Genomic DNA, 25,600 nt, shown 5'->3' with positions numbered 1-25,600 from the left:
AGCATAATACCCTCCAGTTCCATCCACGTTGAAGCAAATGGTGGGTATTTGTCATTTCTAATAGCTGAGTAATATTCCATTGTATACATAAACCACATCTTCTTTATCCATTCATCTTTCGTTGGACACCGAGGCTCCTTCCACAGTTTGGCTATAGTGGCCATTGCTGCTAGAAACATCGGGGTGCAGGTGTCCCGGCGTTTCATTGCATTTGTATCTTTGGGGTAAATCCCCAACAGTGCAATTGCTGGGTCGTAGGGCAGGTATATTTTTAACTGTTTGAGGAACCTCCACACAGTTTTCCAGAGTGGCTGCACCAGTTCACATTCCCACCAACAGTGTAAGAGGGTTCCCTTTTCTCCGCATCCTCTCCAACATTTGTTGTTTCCTGCCTTGTTAATTTTCCCCATTCTCACTGGTGTGAGGTGGTATCTCATTGTAGTTTTGATTTGTATTTCCCTGATGGCAAGTGATGCAGAGCATTTTCTCATATGCATGTTGGCCATGTCTATGTCTTCCTCTGTGAGATTTCTGTTCATGTCTTTTGCCCATTTCATGATTGGATTGTTTGTTTCTTTGGTGTTGAGTTTAATAAGTTCTTTATAGATCTTGGAAACTAGCCCTTTATCTGATATGTCATTTGCAAATATCTTCTCCCATTCTGTAGGTTGTCTTTGAGTTTTGTTGACTGTATCCTTTGCTGTGCAAAAGCTTCTTATCTTGATGAAGTCCCAATAGTTCATTTTTGCTTTTGTTTCTTTTGCCTTTGTGGATGTATCTTGCAAGAAGTTACTATGGCCGAGTTCAAAAAGGGTGTTGCCTGTGTTCTTCTCTAGGATTTTGATGGAATCTTGTCTCACATTTAGATCTTTCATCCATTTTGAGTTTATCTTTGTGTATGGTGAAAGAGAGTGGTCTAGTTTCATTCTTCTGCATGTGGATGTCCAATTTTCCCAGCACCATTTATTGAAGAGACTGTCTTTCTTCCAATGGATAGTCTTTCCTCCTTTATCGAATATTAGTTGCCCATAAAGTTCAGGGTCCACTTCTGGATTCTCTATTCTGTTCCACTGATCTATGTGTCTGTTTTTGTGCCAGTACCACACTGTCTTGATGACCACAGCTTTGTATGTACTAGAGAGTTAAGGCAAGTTTTACAAAGCATTTGACAACTGCAACTTTAATCTTCTTTATATAAAAATCCATAATTAAGGTTAAAGTGTTACACATAAAAACAATATTTTGAGTGCAATCCAAATTTTGTAAAAGAAAAAATAAGGTGTATGTTCCTAGATAAAAGGTCATTTTTGCCCCTATACAATACATTGTAGTGTTTTCCAAAAGTTCTGAAACTTATATAGGCAGGAAAAAAGTGTCATTTTAAAATGAAGCGTACTAAATTTTATTTTCAAAATAAAGATCAGGTATTTCACTTAGACTGGAAGAATGAAGACAAACAATAATAAAATAAATTCAGTATATTAAAAAGCTGGTCTCTCCTTGTTTCAAAACAGACATCACCAGTGTCACTCACATGTTTTTGTCACTTGTCACCCACATATTTTTAATTCTCAATTTTCCAGCTCTTTCTCTCAGCCTAAAAACCTGCTCCAGTTTTCCCAGAAGGAGAGGAGGGCAGGTGGAACTTTCCTTAATCTACCCAGAACCACCACCATACCTGCCTTCTGTGCCTATGGTCTATCTGCTTTCTACCAGATATATTTTATTATTATTATTATTTTTTAAGATTTTATTTATTTATTCATGAGAGACACACAGAGAGAGAAAGAGAGGCAGAGACACAGGCAGAGGGAGAATCAGGCTCCATGCAGGGAGCCCGATTTGGGACCCATCCTGGGACTCCAGGATCATGCTCTAGGCTGAAGGCAGCCCTAAACCACTGAGCCACAGGGCTGTCCAACACTTGTGACCTCTTAATTAGCAATCCAAAAGCCTGTTCCCATCCTATCTCTTTTCTTAAAGGGCTTTGTAATTCATTTTTAAGTCATCTCCACACCCAACATTGGGCTCAAAGTCAGTACCCTGAGATCAAGAGAGTCACATGCTCAATTGACTGAGCCAGCCAGGTGTCCCCCATCACAACTTTTTTCTTCTCTCTTGGTGTGAGAGGGTGAATAAATGGCCCCAGTGGTTCATGCCTCCTTGTATACAAGCCCTTTGGTGGTGCTTTCCACCAGACCGAGCTCAGTCATGTGAGCTGCTTAGGTCAATGAGATAAGAACAAACTTGATACAGCAGAGCTTGGAAAAAGTGCTTGAGCATTTCTCCTTCATCCCTGCCAGTACTACAAGACTACATGCAGGCTAGCATGCTGGGTAGCTGAGAAAAACATAAGGGAGAGGCACCTGGGTGGCTCAGTTGGTTAAGCGGCTGCCTTTGGCTCAAGTCATGATCCCAGAGTCCTGGCATGGAGCCCCACATCAGGCTTCCTACTCAGCGGGGAGCCTGCTTCTCCCTCTCCCTCTGCTGCTCCCCCTGGCTCCCTGTGCTTATGCTCTCTCTCTCTCTCTGTCAAATAAATAAAAATCTTTTAAGAAAAACATAAAGGAGAGAAACGAGTCATCCCTACCCAGGCTGTCTTACCCTAGCCCACCCCTAGCCAACCTACTAGCTGTTTGTGGACACAGAAGTAAGCTCTGCCAACATCTGCAGACTGGCCTTGCTTACCTGTGGACTCATGAGAAATAATAAATGACTGTTGTTTTAAACCAGTGAATTTAGGACTGGTCTGTTATACAGCAAGAGTGTACGCTTTGGCTTCTAAGAGACACTTTCCTGGTTTTTCAGTTGTCATACTGCTGACCTCACTCACTCTCTTTTTCAACTCAACTTCTATCTATCCCTTAAATACTATTGTAAAATCCTTAGCCTTCTTTTCTCATTTGCACACAATTTGGGTGATTTCATCCACCTGATTCAATTACTATATCTCTTAAAAAATGACTCTATAGCTAACATATAGCCCATAGGACTCATTTATAGAGACAACTATTACATCTCATGTTCGCAGACCATTCAGTTGGTTGTTTGGGTAGCTGCTAAAATAATGAAGGTAAAGAACAGTTTCTGTTCCTCAAGGCTCAGCACGCAGTGAAGAGAAAACTGAGCAAACACTTGTATTGCACTGAGATAAACTGCAACAGGGAACAGAAGTATTTAACTCAAAACTGTGAACAGCCACAGAAGGCTTCTGGAGGAGGCTATTCCTGGACAGAATTTGGCTTTTCAGATGTGCACGTATTTGATCAAATGAAGAGGGGGCATTTCATGTGAAGTCACATATTCCACCAACTATGCAGGCTTATTACTCTGACCAGAAGGAGTGCCTGAGAGATAAAGCTGGAAAGATAGGAAGCAGAGACTTGTAATCATATTTATATCCCAAATTAAGGAGTTTAGAAACAAACCTGAAGACAGTGAAAGAGACCACTGGAAAGAATCAGGGAATAATATGGTAATTTTATTTACAGAAGATTCGTCTTGGTGTGGTATGGAGAAAGGGATGGAGGGAAGACACACTGGAGTTAGAGACACCAATATGCATTTTGAGTAAAGTAGACCAGAAGCTAAAACTTAGCTTCTCCACTTATTAGCTAAATATCCTTGACAGATTTCTCAATTTCTCTAAGCCCTATTTTTTTTTAATATTTTATTTATTTGAGAGAAAGAGACAGCAACAGAGATTTCACAAGTAGGGAGGGGAGGGAAAAGCAGGCTCCCTACTCAGCAGGGAGCCCGATGTGGGGCTCAATCCCAGGACCCCGGGATCACAACCCAAGCCAAAGGCAGACGCTTAACCGACTGAGCCACACAGGTGTCCCTAAGCCCTCATTTCCTTAAATGGAAAGTGAAATTAGCAATAGCTGCATGTCGGTTATTCTGAGAATTAAAAGAGATAATGCACATTGTATGCTCATATAGCCTGCCACACAGTACCTGCTTCATACATGGTTGTTAATATGAACTAGACACTGAGCTGCTTACAGTCAGCTGATGGTCTTGTTTTACGCTGGTCCCAAGGCCTAGGACTAGAAATGATTCCCAGGACTCTCAATATAAGTTTGTTGAATAAATGAAAATGAGTATGTGTCAGTGATAAACAAGATCAATACCAAGTCTTGTTTTTGTTCAAATCAGGATTTTGCTGGAGTGATCCTTTCAGAATTAAAGGCTTTACTTAACTGGCAAGACTATCTATTATCTAGCTCAAAGAGATGAGCTGATAAAAATATGACACACATTTCAATTTTATAAATTCCTAAGAAAGAAATAGTGCACTTGTACATTTTAAAAACTATATGATATGGTGAGAAGTAATATTTTTATCTGAATAGATAGTTAACATACTGCATATTTGCAAAACAAAATTTTATTGTCCTCTTCAAACCCTGTTTGAAATTAATGAAATCTTACCTTTAAGAAGAAGGGCATAAAGGAGAGTTTAATTCCACGAGCAAAAGCAATGGGTTTTAATTCTTCTCTTAACTTAACCAATTCAGTAAGGTCAACCTCATCACAATATCCAAAATGAGGTATCTTCAGAGCTGCAGACATGGTCTTGACCATTGCTTTGTGAAAGCCTAGAAAACATAAAATACATACACATATATATATTTAATAATATACACAATAATAATAAATATATATTTAAATATTTTAGAAAGAGAGAGCACAAGTGTGTGCATGGTCAGGGAGGGAGGGAGAAACTCTGAGCAGACTCAGTGCTGAGCACAGAGCCCAAGGAGCTCTCAATCTCATGACCCTGAGATCATGACCTAAGCTGAAACCAAGAGTCAGAAGCTTAACCGACTGAGCCACCCAGGTGTCCCTTTATTTTTAAATTCTTAAATCCTTTAAACCTTTTTACTAAAATTGAGGGTTTTCTAATGTCATTTACTTTTTCAACTAAACTCTCCCTCTTGAGGCTACCGTCTTCATTACGTAATTGAAAGACACTCACTCATTCCAACACTGAAGCTACGGACTGTAGCAGAGTACCCAGTGTCAGGTATAATAATATTAAGAAGTAACTGCCTTTAAGGCTGTGGTATATAAAAAAAATCTCCTAAAAGGATGCAAACAGGGAAACCCTGGGTGGCTCAGTGGTTTAACACCTGCCTTTGGCCCAGGGCCTGATCCTGGAGTCCGGGGATCAAGTCCCACGTCAGACTCCCTGCATGGAGTCTGCTTCTCCCTCTGTCTGTGTCCCTGCCTCTCTCGGTCTTTCATGAATAAATAAAATCTTTAATAAACAAACAAATAAATAAAAGGATGCAAACAACCAAACAAACAAAAAAATAAAATAAAATAAAAGGATGCAAACCATATATTTACCTACTGGCTTTCCTGCAAACACACATCCCGAGTTTATAAATGACAAATCAGATCTAGTCATTTTGAAGCTAACTAAAAATTATGTTTACAACAAACATCCTGAGTCTTCAGGACAATTCAGAACAATTATCAGAACTTACAAGTTTACATTCCAGGAAAGAAACCCGCTAACATATTACTCTTCAGAAACTAACAGTGGAGACTGAAACTCTTCCTGGGAAAATTATGTCACCAACAAAAAAACGTATGATGACTTGGAATTTTCCACTCAGCAAGAACTGAACACACATGTCAGGTGCCCAGATGTACTGATGCAAATTTCCCCAGTAACTTTCAGCACGGTCTTCTATTACCGCCGTTACCTTTTATGGGCTCCGTTCTGTCTCTGCCTGTGAATGCTGGAGGTTTTGATGCTGGCATAGGAGTAACTTTGCCTTTCGGTGTTGGTGGAGGTGGCACTAGTTCAGCTTTGGGCGAAGGAGGTAATATAGCTCCAGTCTGCTTTTCCAAATAGTTGAGGATGTCTTCTTTGAGTATTCGGCCGTCTTTTCCTGAGCCGACAACTTCACTCAGCTTAATCTAATAAAAGGGTGGGGAGAGCACATTTTAATGGTAAAAATAAAACCAATGTAGGAAATGACGGCAAAAGAAAAATTAAGTGTCTTTACTACTTTTCTTTTTAAAGATTTTATGTATTTATTCATGAGACACACAGAGAGAGAGGCAGAGACACAGGCGGGGGGAAAAGCAGGCTCCAGAGGGAGAAGCAGGCTCCAGCCCCACGTGGGACAAATCACGCCCTGAGCCAAAGGCAGACGCCCAACCCCAGAGTCACCCAGGCCTCGCAAATATCCTCACTACTTACAGCCCATTGACAAGTCCTTGAAAGCAGAGTGACCTTCCTCTAAGAACTCAGCTGCCTCAATGTTAATACTTTGCTAAGGGCAAAAGGCTAAATTACTTCACACTATCCTGACTCCCCAGATCCTGTAAGTCTTCTTTAATGTATAAAAATTCCTTTGGAAACTTCCTTTATTTCTACCCCTCAAGATATATTTTGGCAATCATCCCCCAAGCATATGGCCCACTGATACACATCTGAAGGGTCCCATGACTAGGGTTTTATTAGGCAGTAAGTAATAAGTCACCTTTTCCCAACAATAGCTAGCTCCCTCAAGGTCCTGGAAAACTTCCTTCCCAAATCCCTCAAAGATTTACTTGATCCCTAACCTCTGAACTTGAAAATATATAAATGAGCCACTCCTCGTGACCCCAAAGCAGCTCCTTCTGCCCATGGGTCCTGTCCCTATGCTCTAATAAAACCACCTTTTTGCACCAAAGCCATCTCAAGAATTCTTTCTTGACTGTTTATTCCCAACCCCAACACTTTCCTACATCAAAAACTATCTAGAAACATATCTATCATTAAGGTCTCTAAATGGAATTTAATCAATTGAAGGTAAAAGTAATCTCTGCCCGATATGAATTTGTATAAGGAAATAACATTTTATCTTAACAGAATGCTGTAAACTATACAGCTACCCTCCAAAAGTAATCATTTGTTACATTTTATAAACAGTCAACTACTTTTAAACTTCTTGCATAGTATTTTTTAAAGATTTTATTTATTTATTCATGAGAGACAGAGAGAGAGAGGCGTAGAGACACAAGCAGAGGGAGAAGCAGGCTCCATGCAGGGAGCCTGACGCAGGACTCGATCCTGGGACCCCAGGATCAGGCCCTGGGCTGAACGTGGTGCTAAACCGCTGAGCCACCTGGGCTGCCCTCTTGCATAGTTCTTATTAGTTTTTTTTGAGACTATATAAGAGTCAAACACTATTGCAAATGTAGAGCAATGTTTCTGACCTTTTGTAGAGAGCAAGATGGATTCGCTCATGTCAAGCAGTGACATAAGCAGCCAAAGGCATTGCAGCTAAGACCAGACATCACCAAAAACAGCAAAATACTAAGGACGAATAATCAGTAAGGTCATGTGAACCTGGAAGAACCAGGAACTAACAGTCGTTAGAAGCGGAAGAGGCCTGCCAAGACCTAAGACTAATTAAACTTTAAAAAGGTTAGACCCCTAGGGCAAACTGACTCTCCAGATGCTGACCCTTTCACATCTGACTGCATTAAAACCGCAACTGCCACCGAAGGTTCACGCGACTGATTTCTAAACATGAGAGATCCTCCACTGGCTGAACACAGTAACCAGCATGTGCCAAGAGCTGACCCAGACCAGACAGAGAGAACCTTTCACCTCAACTGTGCACTCAGGGACTGACTTGGAGTGTGATTTGTTAACTTCTTACCCTTTATCTTGTTTGCTGTGTGACATGTATGAAGCCAAGTTAAATTAGTGAAAATGTCATTGAGTTTGGAATCTTGAACCTGCTTTACAATTGTTAACTTTGCGTTATGACTGTATAAAGCTGACACTTTAGAAAGTCGCCCTTATAGCATATTCCAGACAACTTGGCCATTGGTAAACTAGTAACAGTTAAAATAATCATCATATAAAAGCTCTCTTAGTTTTTTTTCTGATAGTTGTAAAAACACTGAAATTCACTTTACTGAGCCATATTTAGAGTATGAGTTTCAAGTTAAGTGTCAAATATGTTTTATTGTTGCTTTTTACAGAAATGACATAATTCCATTTTCCCCTAGACACTCATTGTGAGACTGTGATTTATAGTAAGTATGTTTGGAACGCCTGGGTGGCCCAGTGGTTGAAAGTCTGCCTTCAGCTTAGGGCGTGATCCCCGGGGTCCCCACAGGGAACCTGCTTCTCCCCTGCCTATGTCTGCCTCTCTCTCTCTCTCTCATGAATAAAGAAAGAAATACAATCTTTAAAAAAAAAAAGTATGGTTTTGGTCTTCCTCCCCATTTCTGGCATAGAACTGTTAAAATACATTAAAGGACCTGTGATAAGAGGTGTCTTTTGCTATATTAATGAACTTTGGGAAAGCCCTTTGGGAACCTAAAAATGGAGGCTGGTTGCCAGGGGAACCAATCCTGTGATTAGAGGTTTAAAACTTTCACTATCCCTACTCCAAAGTCAGGGGAAGAGAGCTGGGCAGGAGGCTGAATCAGTTGCAAATGGACAACTGATGCCTATGTAATGAAGCCTTCAAAGAAAACCCAAAAAAAAGGACTGGGTTTAGAGAATCTCCAGGTTGCTGAGCATATGGAGATTTGGAAAGAGTGGCACACCCTCAAGAGGGCATGGAAACTCTTCACCTCTTTCAACATACCTTGCTTTGTGTCCCTCCATCTGGCAGTTCTGGAGTTGTATTCTTTTAAAATAAACCGATAACCTAGTGAGTAAATGTGTTTCCTAAATTCTGTGAGCTGCTCTAGCAAATTAATCAAACCTAAAGAGGGGATTGTGGGGACCTCTCATGCATAGCCAATAGGTCAGAAGCATACCTGATAACATGGCTTGAGGGCATCAGGAGTGTTGGGGGTAGGGTGGGCAGTCTTGCAGGATGGAATCATTAACCCGTCAACTCTGACACTATCAACAGACACTGTCAGAATGGACCTGAAGTGTAGGATACCCAGTTGGTTATCCAGAAAATTGCTTGTTTTTGTGGGAACCTTCCCTACCCCCAATATATATATTGGAATTGGGTCCAGGAACCTTAAAAGGGCTCTCTCTGTAAACACTGTGATCTGACTTTGTTTAATCCCCTTCTATGTTACAGAGATAAAATATCTTCGTTAAATTTAATTCTGTTATATAAAAAGACATAAGCTTAGGTGATAACCTCATACTTACTGTGTATTAATTAATTTCTCAATTTAAGTCCTGCATCATTTGTATTATTGCTTCTCTAAGGATGACTTCAGAAGAATAAAGGACTTTCTCATGTCAAACATTTAGTTTATAACAAAGAATTCTGGGTGCTTGCTCCGGCAGCACATATACTAAAAATAACAAAGAATTCTGGGAATCTAAATAATTTTTTTTTTTAAGATTTATTTATTTATTCATGAGAGACCCACATAGAGAGAGAGAGGCAGAGACACAGGCAGAGGGAAAAGCAGGCTCCACGCAGAGGTCCCGACCGGGTCTCCAGGATCACACTCCAGGCGGAAGGCGGCGCTAAACCTCTGAGTCACCCAGGCTGCCCAATTTAAATAATTTTTAGGTAATTTCAAATAACTGTAAATGCCATTGGTTTTTATTTTTTGAATGCCATTGGTTTTCAATTTTATTTTATTTTTTTTTTGGTTTTTAATTTTAAAACAAACTCAATTCATAAAAATAACATAATTTACTCAAGCATACCCCTCATTTTGAACACATGTGCCTTCTCACTTTTTTTTTTTTTTAAAGATTTTATTTACTTATTCATGAGAGACACAGAGAGAGAGAGAGGCAGAGACACAGGCAGAGGGAGAAGTAAGCTCCATGGAGGGAGCCCGACGTGGGACTCGATCCCGGGACTCCAAGATCACGCCCTGGGCCAAAGGCAGGCCCTAAACCACTGAGCCACCCAGGGATCCCCTCACTTTTGGTTATATAAAACACTTGGAAGAATGTATCCTAGATTATTTCTTTGGGATAATCTCACAATGATAGGATAATTGTCTGAAAGGATATGAACATTTTAATGACATACTACATATTTCTAAAATATAAGCTTTTGTTTTTTCTCACTGTAACTTAACTACCTTTCTCAAAAACAGATAAAAACCCTGCATTATGGGGCATAGTGCAAAGAACCCAAGTTTGGAAAACGAAGATGCATTCAAATCTCCAGTTCAGCTACTTACTTGATTTTAGGCAATTTAAACAACTTCTCTGCCCTTTCTCAGCTGAAAACCGGTAATCCAAACTACCCTGCAGGATGGTTGTGAGGATTGGAGAGAATATGTGTGCACACAGTGTCTGACTCATAAGAGCTCACATAATGGAGGCAATAATTGTTGAGGCAGTATATAATGATTAAGGGTACTGGATTTGGAGTCACAGAGACCTCCTTCAGAATCCTGGCTTTACCACTGCTTTAGCTGTGTGACCCTGGACCTTACTTTACCTGTCCAAGTTTCTAAATAGCCCCCATATCTTAACAGTGTTATTTATTTATTTTTTAAAAATTTTATTTATTTATTCATGAGAGACAGAGATTGAGAGAGAGGGAGAGACACAGGCAGAGACAGAAGCAGGCTCCATGCAGGGAGCCCGGTCTCCAGGATCAAGCCCTGGGCCGAAGGCGGCACTAAACCGCTGAGCCACCGCCACCGGGGCTGCCCCAACAGAGTTATTTTAAAGATTACTTGAGATGATGCATACAGACTGATTCCAAAACCTGGAAGCCACTTTGCCCTGGGGGTAAGCACCAATGACTGGCTGATAAGAGGGAATACAAAACGCTGCTCTTTGTCTCAAATCAGGATAATTCAATGGTTTTCCTCAACCCCACTGGATCAGATCCTTAAGACCACACCCTTGCGTGACCCATTTTTCTTAAAAGGTGTTCCCTCCCTCAATCAATCCATCACACACATCCAAATCCCTGTCTCAAGCTGGCTTCTAGGGATCTAAGACACTAGTATTTACAAGTGTTCAATAGATGGTAGACTTATTATTAGACTCTAAGGAAAAATAATAAAACCACTCAGCTCAATTATTATAAGTAAATAAGCTTGCAATCTCTCCTTTCTCACTGGTGCTTTTCTGCAACAATCACTTTTCAGTAATACATGCTATCATTTTCCTTTAATCTCAACTTGACCTATCTCTTCGTGGAATAGTTGGCTAATCTCTCATCAATACAAATGTCTATTTTCTATGTAATCTCACATTTAAATATTAAGAAAACTTACATTGTTTTCCATTGCTAGGCGGCGAACTGCAGGAGTTGCCAGTGTTTTCTGGCCCTTTATCTCTTGGTGTGTGTGTTCATCATGGGACACAGCAGGAGTTTCAACAACATCTTCTTCTGAATCTGGTAACAAGGTAAAATTTGCTCTTTAGTTGAAAATACTACAAAACAAAAACAAGCTTAGTGACTTATATAAATAAATTCAACTTAAAATGTATAATCAAAAGCATACTATTCAGGCTACTTCAGAGTGGGAAAACACAACTTCACAATGGGAAACAAACAGTGGGGGAGGGAGGAGGGTGTACTGGCACCTAGTACTGTTTAATGTTTGTTATTACCTGGTGTTTACTTCATTTCTGTTAGAATCATGCAGCAGCTATAAGTTAAAAAATGAGAGCTTCTTCAATAAATTTTTAAATGTTCTCTATTTTAAATACTTTCTTCATAAATTTCTCATTTATATTTACAAGTAGTATAAAATAAGAATAAAATGTGAGGCAAATTACATGAAAGAATCATATAAAATCTTAAATATATAAAATCTTTCCTAAAATAACAAAGCATTTAAAATTTGTCTCCGCTTTGAATATGGCTTAAGGAATTCTGCAGAAGATTTTATTTTCATGGCTGATGCTAATTTGGTTGGTCTAGTCTCTAAATCTAGAGTACTGACAGATAAAAAACTACCCCAGGATATTAGCATATATTTCTGCAACCAAAAATGAGCAAGTTTTTGAGAGCATTTAATTGTCAAAGTCTGAAGCTTGAAATCAATGCTGTATAGCAGAAGTCTCTGTGGGGATGAGTGAATTAGAGACTAGGCCTCGGAAAGCAGGCAACTGAATTTGCTCTGACATTCCATTCAAAGCAAATAATTCTCCACTGCTGTACCTATGGAAAGACAATCTCTTCATTCCTCCTCACTGGTCTAGGAACTGGCCCAGTGGAGCTCTCAAAGTTCCCCTAAAGGTAAGGAAGGCAAAACACAACTTGTATTGAGCATGAAGGATAGCGGAATATGCCACCTCAAATACACCACTTTTGTATACTGATTATTTTGCGCTGTGGCACTTGAAATGCAAAGCATTTCACAGCAAATGCAGGAAAAGGCATTCCCTAAACTCTCATGTGCCTAAAGACAGATCTTCCAGGAGGAACTCAACTGTCATAAATCTCCACCCCAGGAGTTTCATCCACCAGGGAAGATTGACTCTCATCATAGGAGAGATTAGAAGTCAGCACCACTCTCAAACTTTGGCCCAAATTGTTGTACCTCCCACTTCTCATCTGTTCTCTAAGGGCCCATTCACCTTCCCAAAAACTTACTCTCCCCTAAGAGGCCAACATTCCACTTCCTCTTTCCCTATCAGAGTGACATTTAAGCCTAAACTCTAAAGCCACATCTTTGAGTTACTCATCTTTCCCTGGGTGTCTCCAGGGAAAATAGATGAGGTATAAATGGTAATATACTTGTTTTTTTCTCTTGGTATTCTTTTATTACAGGCAGCCTCAGCTAAGAACTCAGGTTAGTGGGAGAATTACTTTTTCCTCCTCGACAAGCACCTCTTATATGTCAAATGTTGCACTACATATGCAATATCATAATTTAATCTTCAACTGTGTAAAACAGATTATTATCCCATTCTAGAGAGAAAAAAGAAATTGATACTTGAAAGACAAAGGAACTGGCTTAAGTTCACACAGCCAAGAAACTGAAGGGCTGGGATTCATTCTTAGGACGGCCTCACCCTATACTCTTTCCGTTAGTTCATGACCCTAGTAAATTTTCTGTGTGGTCAAAGAAGCCAGAATACAGCTCCTATTGCTAACGACATAGTTGTGTTGCAATCTGAGAAATCCTGTAGTATTGTCCATATCTGTTAAAGTTATTGGAGAAACTAGTAAGAAATGAGCATTAGGGATTAAGAGGCAAAGGGAAACCAAGGAGATTCAATTGTAGGAATTCCAAATATAACCTGCATTAATGTGTATTTGCTAGAGTAGGAGAAATGTATAAATGCCCAGATATATATATATAAAAGTTATATACTTCCAAAGGGTCACTGAATTTATTGCTACTCACCTTTCTGGAAAACATTCTGATATATGACCAAGTAGTACCACCTTTTAGAATAATTTGGGTATAAATAGGAGTAACAAAACAAATTCATTGGTGAGAAGTCAATCACATTATATATATTTGTAGTAGTCAGGTAGTTGTTGGAAGAAAGCTCTCTTCAGCACCATCTTCCTACCTAGGACTTTAAATCTATTTCTAACTTTTTTATACACATTTTCTCCTTTTAGGATCACAACACTGTTACAGAAATACAGGGCATATTTCTTAATTTTATCAAAGTGGAAAAAGACTCTCAGGGGCAACAGAGTTAAGCCTAAACTAAAATGTCCTAACTCTCCCCCAAGTGATGTGATTTTCATGGTTCTAGCACTATAATATGTGGGATTTTATTTTTTCAGTAGCAGGTTTAGAATACACAGTTTTAGGGATCCCTGGGTGGCGCAGCGCTTTGGCGCCTGCCTTTGGCCCAGGGCGCGATCCTGGAGACCCGGGATCGAATCCCACGTCGGGCTCCTGGTGCATGGAGCCTGCTTCTCCCTCTGCCTATATCTCTGCCTCTCTCTCTCTCTCTCTCTGTGACTATCATAAAAAAAAAAAAAAAAAAAAAAAATTTAAAAAAAAAAAAAAAAAAAAAAAGAATACACAGTTTTAAAAGCCTTACTTAAATTTTTAAAAAGAACAACAAAAGAACTCTGGTAAATAAGCACTTTTTGTCATGAAGAATTTCAATTGAGTGTTGTCAGAATTCCTCATGTGATGCAAATTTGTAACTGAACTATTTCAGATTAAATAAAAAGGTAATTCGAATAAGTAAAAATACTAAAACTGAAATTGCAATATTCTTAGATATTTTAAGAACTATTTCTAAAAACTACATTAAGTAGTTAATTCACTTAATTGGGTTAATTCTTTTAGAAGAAATTGCTTTGAAATACTAAAGCACTCAAGGGTGTTTGAAACTATGTTTTCATAAAAAGTTTTAAACTTTTCTCTCTGCAAAACTGCTTAGAAAGACCTTTCCTCGAACAACAAATGTAAACTTTAGTTTATTTCCTATATAAATGATCATAAATTGAGAATTGATGATACTCAAACCAGTGAGATCCCATTGCATTTTCTTTTTCACATCAAATTATTGAAAACAACTCATTCAACCAATCTATAACTGGCTGAACAAAACTAAGTTATAGCTACCATTCATTATGCCCCAGCATTATATTCTGCAATTTATGTCATTGAGCATAATTTAATTAAATGACATGCTATATTCTTGGAATGGTTTTATGTCAGAGTTTTGGGAGTTTAAGATTTTATTTATTTATTTGAGAGAGAGGGAGAGGGGGAGCAGAGGGGTGGGGGGAGCAGAGGGAGAGGGACAAGCACACTCCATGCTGAGCACAGAGCCCTATGTGGGGCTCAGTCTCACGACCCTGAGATCATGACCTGAGCCAAAATCATGAGTCAGACACTCAACTGACTGAGCCACTCAGGCACCCCTCAAAGAGCTTTCTTAACTCAGAACACTGTATTAATCCCAGTAAACATTTTTTTTTAATTTTTCTATTTATTATTTATGATAGTCACACACAGAGAGAGAGAGAGGCAGAGACACAGGCAGAGGGAGAAGCAGGCTCCATGCACTGGGAGCCCGACGTGGGATTCGATCCCGGATCTCCAGGATCGCGCCCTGGGCCAAAGGCAGGCGCCAAACCGCTGCACCACCCAGGGATCCCCCAGTAAACATTTTACTATTATAAACTCTTTGGGGGGTGGTGTCTACTTGGTCCAGTTAGTTAGACGTCTGACTCTTGGTTTTGACTTAGGTCATGAACTGAGTGAAACCAAGCCCCATGTTGGGCTCAACACAGTCTACTTCAGATTTTCTCTCTCTCTCCTTTGCCCTTCCTGCTCATGCTCTTTCTAGCTAAATAAGTAATTCTTTAAAAATAAATATTATAGGGCACCTGGGTGACTCAGTAGTTGAACATCTGCCTTTGGCTCAGGTCTTGATCCTAGGGTTCTAGGATCCAGTAGTCCCACATCGGGCTCCTCACGGGGATCCTGCTTCTCCCTCTGCCTATGTCTCTGCCTCTCTCTGTGTCTCTCATGAATAAATAAAATATTTTTAAAAAATAAAAATAAAAATATTATAAACTCTGTGGGACACCTAATTTGTCATTATAGAATTTCATAAATATGCATATGAACAGTGCTAGAAATTCAGTCCCACTGCTCTAGATACAGAATGAGCTGATACTCATAGACTCTGAATAGAATTTTCAGTGTAGCAAAGTGATTAGGAATACAAGCTTTAGAATTAAACAGAGCTGGGGTCAAATCACAGTACCACTAGTTACTAGATATGTGACCACAGGCAAGATATTAAACCTCTGGGTCTCAATGATGCACGTGTCCAATGCAAATAATAATTTAGATAATTGGGCAGCCCCAGTGGCGCAGCGGTTTAGCGCTGCCTGCAGCCCGGGGTGTGATCCTGGAGACCCGGGATAGAGTCCCACGTCAGGCTCCCTGCATGGAGCCTGCTTCTCTCTCTGCCTGTGTCTCTGCCTCTCTTTCGTTCTCTCTGAATAAATAAATAAATAAATCTTTAAAAAAAATAATCTAGATAATTTAATCTATGTGATTATATGAAATAATGTATATATAGCATTAGCACAGAGAAAGCATTCAATGACAGGCAGTGATGTTAAAAGATAAATACAATATAACAGAAGAATAACAGTTTTATAAAGAAATCTGCTATAGCTTATGTTCCTCCCTCTCTTTCCTTAATACTTCTCTACCATGGTAAGACCCCTGATTTAGGATTAATTAGGGATAGTGGTGGTGGTCAGACGTTCTGGCAACTTAATTCTGCACATAGCTTTAGTATCAGAATACCTAAAAGAGCTGCCACACAGCCTCAGCATTAAAACCATGCCCTTGGGCAGCGTGGGTGGCTCAGCGGTTTAGTACCGCCTTCAGGGCGTGATCCTGAAGACCCAGGGTCGAGTCCCACTCAGGTTCCCTGCATGGAGCCTGCTTCTCCCTCTGCTCTGCCTGTGTCTCTGCCTCTCTCTCTCTCTGTGTGTCTCATGAATAAATAAATAAAATCGTTTTTAAATAAGTAAGTAAATAAATAAAAAAAATAAAACCATGCCCTTGCTCCAGAAAAAAAGGAATTTAGACTCTCAACCAGATCTTATTTTCTCTTCTCAGTACCTACTTCTTAAACTTAGTTATTGGTGTTCCCAGAAAGTTAGGAAGGAGAATTATGGCCAGGGACAATGACAATGCTAAAAAGTAGGCTGAAAATCCAATAGCCAGATGCAGAATAGTACAGTTTCCAAAATAATAAATGTTCATTAACATATTTTTGCATAATAAAAAATGATTCTAGGCTCTATTCAATACCCTCACTTTAAGGAGTAAAATATATCAAGTTAAAAGAAATAAAACTAACAATTCCCCTCAAATAAATGATTTTGAGAAGTTTGGTACCAAAAACTTCAGTTATTTAAAAAAGTGAGGAGCCATCTTACTTTGTTAAATAGAAACTATAGAAAGCCAGGTTAGCTGTAAAAAGAACACATGGCAATATACTTAAAACTGAGTTTACAGTGTACAATGCACTGAGACATGGAACAGCTTTGATATAATCTTGATAATATTAATTAACTGGATTTCAACTTGTAATACATATTTTTGAACAGTGTATGTGCCACTCAAACAAGTGCAACAGTATATGCCTTCTAAATGTCACACATACAAGGTAGCATAAGTGAGACCAGTAAGCTCTTTTCAAATAGAGGTCTGCCTACAGTCAAAGCACTCATAGATAGAACTTGAACATCACAAATAGAGTTTTCCTTCTCAAAATTATCCTGACACTCTGGCCTTGAAAAACAACCACCACCATATAACAAAAGACAATACCATAGAATATCCTTTAAACAAGCATTAGAAGACAGGATTAACTTCTAATACTACTATTAAGATGTCTAGTTTTGATCTCTTATACCCATAATACTTCTATACTATAATTATTTTCCATCTGTAAAATGGAAATAGGACTATTTTATAGTTCTAAAAGACTTTTTGTTTGGTAATTTTCTATTTACAGTATAATTGGTTTTACTAGCATTAAAGCAAAAAGCAACATAAACAATTCAGTATTATTACAAATTCTTCCTTAAGAAAAGGTACACAAAATATTTAGAAACGCTTCCCATTTCTAAAATTAAAGAGGCATCTGTAAACGCCTCATTAAATTGAATCTACTATTCTATAGGTTTGCTTATATATAGACTAGGATTCATAGTTTACTCTTACAGGAAAAAAATACAATAAAACAATATAAAAGCAAAAAGGTATACATGCAAAATAGAATGACAATGCAAAGTAACTGTTGAGATTATATTCTGATTGGCAAACAAAACAGAATAGCTAGCGAATGATCAGTTCTCAATGAGGAATATTATCAGACTTTTTTTTTGTCTGAACATAACCTATGCAATCTCACTTTTTAACATACAGTAAACTGCACAAAATATAAAATTTGATAAACTTGAAATATATATATATACCCATAAACCATCACCATAATCAAGATAAGGAACATATCCACCCCTCCCAAACAATTTCTTGTACCCAGGCAACCACTAATCAGTTTTCTGTCTTTATAGATTAGTTTGCATGTCCTAAATTTTTTTTTTAATTTTTATTTATTTATGATAGTCACACACAGAGAGAGAGAGAGAGGCAGAGACATAGGCAGAGGGAGAAGCAGGCTCCATGCACCGGGAGCCCGACGTGGGATTCGATCCCAGGTCTCCAGGATCGCGCCCTGGGCCAAAGGCAGGCGCTAAACCGCTGCGCCACCCAGGGATCCCCTAAAATTTTATATACATAGATAATATAGAATGTTCTCTTTCTTGTCTGGTTTCTTTCGCTCAGCATAATTTTTTGAGATTCATTCATGCTATATAAGAGATTCATTTTTGTGAAACTATTCTCCAGAAATAACACCCCATTCTGAAATAGTTCTGTGATTTCGTATTTTGCTATACATCAAGACTTATTGACTCTCATTGGAAATGCCAAAATAAACTCTAAAATAAAATCAAACAATAAAAATCCCATAATTCTCAATTGTTTACTTGTTCATATAAATAATTCATTTTTTTTGGATGCCCTATATTAGTATCTAATCTGGTCTACAGCACCTGACTAAATATTCTAATTTACTGACATCCATAATAGTGTTTAGCATCTTTGCCTGTCTCAGTTTGTGCCCAGACTGATGCTCCCTGGTGGTCCAGTGATTAGGATTCAGCACTCTCAGTTTGTGCCAAGAATATAACCCTCTTTTCCCTTTTAGGTCCTAATTGAATAATAATAATAATAATAATAATAATAACAATAATGGACATTGATATATCAAAATAATTTTAAGTTTCAGGTAATTTTAAAAGGTGAATTCTTAAAAAAAATAAAAGGTGAATTCTTTTTTTGTTTTTAATATTCCTAAATTATGCCTTTCTTTTTTTTTTTTTTTTTAAGATTTTATTTATTTATTCACGAGAGACACAGAGAGAGAGAGGCAGAGACACAGGCAGAGAGAAAAGCAGGCTCCATGCAGGGAGCCTGATGTGGGATTTGATCCTAGGACTCCAGGATCACACCCTGGGCCAAAGGCAGGCGCTAAACCGCTGAGCCACCCAGGGATCTCAAATTATGCCTTTCAATAGAAATTTGGAATCAAGGTAATAGGAAGCACCCCTAAAATCTAGATTATGGTCACTTGTCCATTCCACATTAAAAGGAACAAGAACCCTAAAGAAATGGATAATTCCAGACCTGGGGCTGGAATATACAAGGTGAGTCCCAATCATGTTCTTGTGCCAAAAGCAAGGAAGTTTTTGAAAATTAATAGGGTCACGTTAAAAGAAAACACAGGAGCCACCCTGAAAGGGTCACTCCTATTAACAATTTCAGCATTCAACAGAACAATAATAATAGATTAAAAACAGCAAGTCAACTGAATACACACAAAGAGAAAGTTGGAAATTTAATATCACTATTAAAAGCAACTCCTTGAGAAAAAAAAAAAAAAGGCAACTCTTTGGTAAGGGAAAAGAAGTAAGCATTTATTTACCCTTTCCAGTATGAACTGTATGAGACCCAACTGATGAGAGCAAAGCTCCACTTTACAGAATGATGCCAGTTAATAATAATGTATAAGGAATGACAGAATCAAAAAATCATCATTCCACAACCCTTATTGATTTAGGCAAGGATTCTCAAATGATTATAAATGATTTATATAGTGCCAAAGTAACACCACATAGATAATTTTCAGGTTACAGAACGTAAAACATAACTACAATGGAGGGGCAAGGTTATCATCCTAATTCACTGTTTAAACTTAGTGTCACTACAGCAGGTCATCCAGATGTCATGTGTGTCTTGATGTGAAGCAGATTTGAAGTACACCATATTATCCATGATGTATTCTAGCCAAATATTTGACTTGAACTGCCTTTAAAACTTGCTTCCAGGGTAGGCCCGGGTGGCTCAGCGGTTTAGCACCGCCTTCAGCCCAGGGCCTGATCCTGGACACCCGGGATCGAATCCCACATCAGGCTCCCTGCATGGAGCCTGCTTCTCCCTCTGCCTGTGTCTCTGCCTCTCTCTGTCTCTGTCTCTGTCTCTCTCTCTGTTTCTCATTAATAAATAATTAATAAATAGGGGATCCCTGGGTGGCTCAGCGGTTTAGTGCATGCCTTTAGCCCAGGGCGTGATCCTGGAGTCCGGGGATCAAGTCCCATGTCGGGCTCCTTGCATGGAGCCTGCTTCTCCCTCTGCCTGTGTCTCTGCCTCTCTCTCTCTCTCTCTGTCTCTCATGAATAAATAAATAAAATCTTTTAAAAAAATAATAAATAAATAAAATCTTTAAATAAAAAAACTTGCTTCCAGTTTGTAGGAACCATAGGAATGGTAGGAATGAATAAATAAATAAAATCTTTTAAAAAAATAATAAATAAATAAAATCTTTAAATAAAAAAACTTGCTTCCAGTTTGTAGGAACCATAGGAATGGTAGGAACAAGCCAACACTACTATGAAGGAGCAACAAGATAAATCCCAAAGATGTTGACATTTTGCAAAACAAATGGCACAGTCCTGTCCACAAATCAATGTCATGAAACAAAATGTGAAAGAGTAGGAGTCAAATGAAAAGAGACCATGGGCAATGTATAGTCCCATATTCACTCTAGTTTGAACAAATAAATTGAAATTTCAAGGACATTTTGGGGCAACTGAGAAAATTTAAATACAGTCTGATTATCAGATAAAATGGAAATGTACTGTCACAAATACATGTACTTAATTAAGCAAACAGATTAGAATACAGCAAGCACAATATATTACTTTGGTAAACGCTACTTAATCCATATGTGTGCGCTTAGAAAAATGTCTGGAATGATATATACTAATGTGTTAAGAGTAGTGATTTCTGAGTAGCAGGAATGTTTTCATTTTATTTTGGTTTTCTGTATTTTATAACTTGCTACAATGCACATATCCTGCTTTTATAGTAGAAATTAAATAAATAGTAAGAAGGCTTCAACAAGCCATCTTCCAACTTTTGGAGGCAACATGCCATAGTGTAAAATATTCTGGACAAACACAGGCCATCGAGTTCCAAATTTAGCTCTGTCATTGACCATGGGGCAAATCGCCCAACCTTTAAAGGTTGTTTTAATTTCTTCATCTGTTAAGCTGAAATATTTCACAAGTAAGGATAAATAAAATAATACAAAACTTTTTACGACTGTGAAGTGTGACTGTGATACTAGTTATTATTGTTATTAATGATATAGTCTGCAGAACTATGAGTCAACCAGCCACTGTAATGCAGACTTCTTCTGGACTTCTGAATTACACTACTAAAATGTCTATTTCAGCCCAGGGAGATTGCTGGCTTAGGGTTGCATCACAAAACTTATTAAAACACACACCCCTCCATCCCTGATGTCAAAGCTGTTTCCTACATGCATAACTTTAGTGTATCATAACAATGCATTAAGGAACTTCTGAGGTAGACGGTTAGCTGTTTGCTGCCACTGGGAGAGCCCAATGTTTTAGTTTTCCTCTGCAACATTTTTACAAGGGATTCACTTTTGTCAGGACATCTACTGCTTATAAGTTGCATGGTGGCTGCTTCTTCTGAATGCTACTCTCTTCACTTTTCATTATGACTTTCCTTCTTTTCTCTTCCAGTTCTCTTCAAGAAGTTTGCTTTCATAACTATTATCAATGAAAGTGTGTGATTTTTAAATATTTAATTTAAAAACTTTTAAAAGTAATTTCTACCCCCAATGTGGGGCTCCAACTCATGATCCCAAGATCAAGAGTTACATGCCCTACTGACTGACTTAGCCAGGCACCCCAAGGAACTGTTTTTGTTTTTGAATCAGTGGCAAAAAGAATGATCCCACTGTTAGATTTAATCTTTTACATACTTCAGTTTTTGTTATTAGTGACTAGGGTTCAGGGCCTGAATCTTTAATTCCTGAGAAAGCCTGTTGATTTTTTGAACACTAAGGTTTCCAGAAGGCAGGTCTCCAGATAAATTAAGTGCTAATATATGTTTCTAACATGGTAACTGGTCAAAAGATAATTACCAAATTAAATCCTGTATATTATTAAAAATAAATATCTCTTTTAATTAGTACCTAATAACAAAAGGACAGCAGTAATCAATTTGGCAAAATAGATGAACACATTTACAATACCTTTTAAAGCTTCCGTTTCTATGTCTACTAATGGCTTTCCCACATAGGCAATATCGTCTAGATTATAATACAGTTTTTTAATGACTCCATCATAACGACTAGTGATAGTAACAGAAGCTTTATCACTTTGAACTTCACAGATGCTATCAAACTGAGACACTGTATCTCCTTCTTTTACATACCTAAAAGAAAAAGACACAAAACACCTTTACATGAATAATAAGTATATAATAGTAATCATTCTAACAATGCACATGCTACACTGAATTAGATCAATATCCATCTAGTACATCACTTAGTTCCAGATGGTGCACCAAAGAATGTTTCAGAAAAGATTATAAAGGCTTCCAAAGTTTCTTTGATGTATCCCCAAGAAATACTAAAACTTTAAAAACCATTCATAGATCTATAACCCAATAATTTAATTACACTTTCAGGTGTTAAGCCTCATCCATTTCTTGGAAGAAATTCTAAAAATATGTTTTTAAAATGTTATTTCCCTTTATTGTTTTTTATTAGGCTTCATCAAACTTTAAGGGATGCCTATTATTCTATAATTAGTCCAAAAGTTAATATTCCTAAAGCATATTCTTTGTAATTTTATGAATTTTTGATTGAATTCTCTCAGTCTTTCCTTCTAGAATTATTCTAATGTATCCTTGGTTTTTTTTATTTTATTTTATTTATTTATTCATGATAGACACAGAAAGAGAGAGAGAGAGAGGCAGCGACACAGGCAGAGGGAGGAGCAGGCTCCATGTAGGGAGTCTGACATGGGACTCGATCCTGGGACTCCAGGATCACACCCTGGGTGGAAGGCAGGCACTTAAACCACTAAGCCACCCAGGCTGCCCTCTAATGTATCCTTGTATATGAGTTTCTCTCTCCTTAATCATCATAGGTAAGCTTTATAAGGTTCTTCTAGATATTCTTAGCAAACAGAACAGGAGGAATAGGATGAAATCTGAAATAAAACATACAATTTTGATTCTAACACCATGCTTGATGTATCTGGCACATCTCTTATTACCACCAATTCTTCATCAAAATATTTGTTCAGTCATTCTTATTCCTTGTCTTCATGTCTTAATTAGTTCTCAGTGTATAATAAAACATCACCATGACATAGAAACTAGATTTAAAAGCACAGATAGAAGACTTACACTTTTAGAATTGTGGACTAAGGACCTCTGGAATTCTGCTCCTCTATAAATGCAAGTATACTGGCAAAAGTTGTTAAAAACGGACTTTTAGGGGATTCCTGAGTCGCTCAGCGGTTTAGTGCCTGCCTTTGGCCCAGGGCATGATCCTGGAGACCTGGGATCGAGCCCCACATGGGACTCCCTCCATGGAGCCTGCTTCTCCCTCTGCCTATGTCTCTGCCTCTCTCTCTGTGTCTCTCATGAATAAATAAATAAACTTTTAAAAACAGAAAATAAATGCCGTGATCTTTAAAAAAAAACAAAAAAAACAAAAAACGGACTTTTACAGAATTCTAGAAATTACAATAAGGCTTGCAACAATCATGAAAGACTTATTCAGGAAAACTGGCTGAACCTCATTAAAAACAGCTAGTTTTATTATTTTAACTTGTTTTATTCTCATTCTCCTTTCCTCAGGTCAGTATTGGTCTTGAAAATCGGCAGCCTTACAGCCATAGTAAGTAAGGGCAGACCCCAGTTTGAAGTTCCACAAAAAACCTACACTCCCAGAGAACTGTCACTATTTGACATGTTCCATTCTCTGGAAAAATACCAGTCACAGAGTTTATTCATATTTCGCCTGACTTGCTCCCTCAGGGTGTTTGCTGAAAACAGTCCACAGAAACTCTGGAATTGTTTAAAATCATGGCTGCCTGAGGCAATGATAAAAGTCAGGGCGACCAAGAGGTTCCTAAAAGGAAGATCTGGGTAATGAGACGTTCATACATCTTACCACATATCTAGTTTTCAACAAAAGATTACAAGACATGTAAAGAAATAGAAAAGTATGGCCCATGTACAGAGAAAAAAAGCAATCGATAGAAACAATCCCTGAAAAAAGAAAAAAAAAAGAAAAAAAAACAATCCCTGAGGATGCCCAGATGTTAATTAATAATTAATGTTGTTAATTAACTTTAATAAAAGTTAAATTAAATCAACAATTAAATATTCAAAGAACTAAAGGAAACCATATCTAAACAATTAGAGGAGAAAATGATGTCTCACCAAATAAAGAATACCAATAAAGAGATAGAATCTTTGAAAAAATAATGGCTAAAAACTTTCTAAACTTGATGCAAACATTAATGTACATATATAAGAAGCTCAACAAAGTCCAAGTAGGATAAGCTCAGGAACCCTTATAACACTAACAGATGGTTTTTGTCAGGAAGTAAGGAAGCCAAAAGGCAATTGAATGATACATTCAATGTGCTGAAAGAAAAAAAGTCAAAGATCTTATATCTAGCAAAACTACGCTTCAAAAATGAAGGAGAAATGAATACATTCCTAAATAAATTAAAACAATTTTTGCTAGCAATCTGCCTTATAAGAAATACTAAAAGGAGTCCTTCAGGCTGCAATAAAAAGACAATAGACAGCAACCCAAATTCACATGAAGAAATAAAGAATACTAATAAAGAGAACCACATAAGTAAATATACAAAACACTATATTTTGTTTGTACCCCTTTTTACTTCTATCTGGTTTATAAGACAAAAGCATAAAGCAATACTTTAAAACTGTTGATGGGCTTATAATGTTTAAACATGTAATACAGGGACGCCTGGGTAGCTCAGAGGTTGAACGTCTGCCTTTGGCTCAAGGCGTGATCCTGGAGTCCCAGGATCGAGTCTCACATCAGGCTTCCTGCATGGAGCCTGCTTCTCCCTCTGCCTATGTCTCTGCCTCTCTCTCTCTGTGTCTCTCATGAATAAATAAATAAAATCTTAAAAAAAATAAACATGCAATACATATGACACTAATAGCAAAAAAAGAGGGAGAAGAGAAGGACCTACCTTGGAGCAACATTTTTTTTTTTATTTATTTTATTTTATTTTATTTATTTATGATAGTCACAGAGAGAGAGAGAGAGGCAGAGACACAGGCAGAGGGAGAAGCAGGCTCCATGCACCGGGAGCCTGATGTGGGATTCGATCCCGGGTCTCCAGGATCGTGCCCTGGGCCAAAGGCAGGCGCCAAACCACTGCGCCACCCAGGGATCCATTGGAGCAACATTTTTAACATACTACTGAAACTAAGTTGGTATTAATCTAAACTACATTGTGTGTGTTTTTTTTTTTTTTTACATTGTGTTTTAAACCACATGGCAGCTACTAAGAAAGTAACTAAAAATATATAGAGAGTAAAAGAAACAAGGAAATTAAAATAGTACAGTAGACAAGAGGAGGCACTAATGGAGAAATACATGAACAAAAACCACATAAAGCATATACAGAACAAATAGCAAAATGGCAGAGATGAATCTTACCTTATCCATAATTACATTAAATGTAAATGGCTTAAACAGGCCGATAAAAGGCAT

The 25,600-nt window shown here is 38.0% G+C and overlaps 1 protein-coding gene across 1 annotated transcript in view; it reads right to left on the bottom strand.

Moving 5' to 3' along the window:
* The window catches only part of DBT (dihydrolipoamide branched chain transacylase E2), a 53,721-nt gene that overhangs the window by 7,768 nt on the left and 20,353 nt on the right, over positions 1-25,600 (bottom strand). Inside the window, exons 4-7 of the mRNA XM_038541212.1 lie at positions 22,076-22,257; positions 11,194-11,315; positions 5,718-5,934; positions 4,435-4,601 (exon numbers count right to left, since the gene is read on the bottom strand). Coding sequence (XP_038397140.1) covers positions 4,435-4,601; positions 5,718-5,934; positions 11,194-11,315; positions 22,076-22,257 — 688 coding nt within the window. The remainder of the gene's footprint in view (positions 1-4,434; positions 4,602-5,717; positions 5,935-11,193; positions 11,316-22,075; positions 22,258-25,600) is intronic.

The sequence above is a fragment of the Canis lupus genome, chromosome 6, assembly GCF_011100685.1.
Source record: "Canis lupus familiaris isolate Mischka breed German Shepherd chromosome 6, alternate assembly UU_Cfam_GSD_1.0, whole genome shotgun sequence".
Classification (NCBI taxonomy): domain Eukaryota; kingdom Metazoa; phylum Chordata; class Mammalia; order Carnivora; family Canidae; genus Canis; species Canis lupus.
The sequence above is the reverse complement of the archived record's forward strand: the minus strand, read 5'-3'. Positions and strand labels throughout refer to the sequence as shown.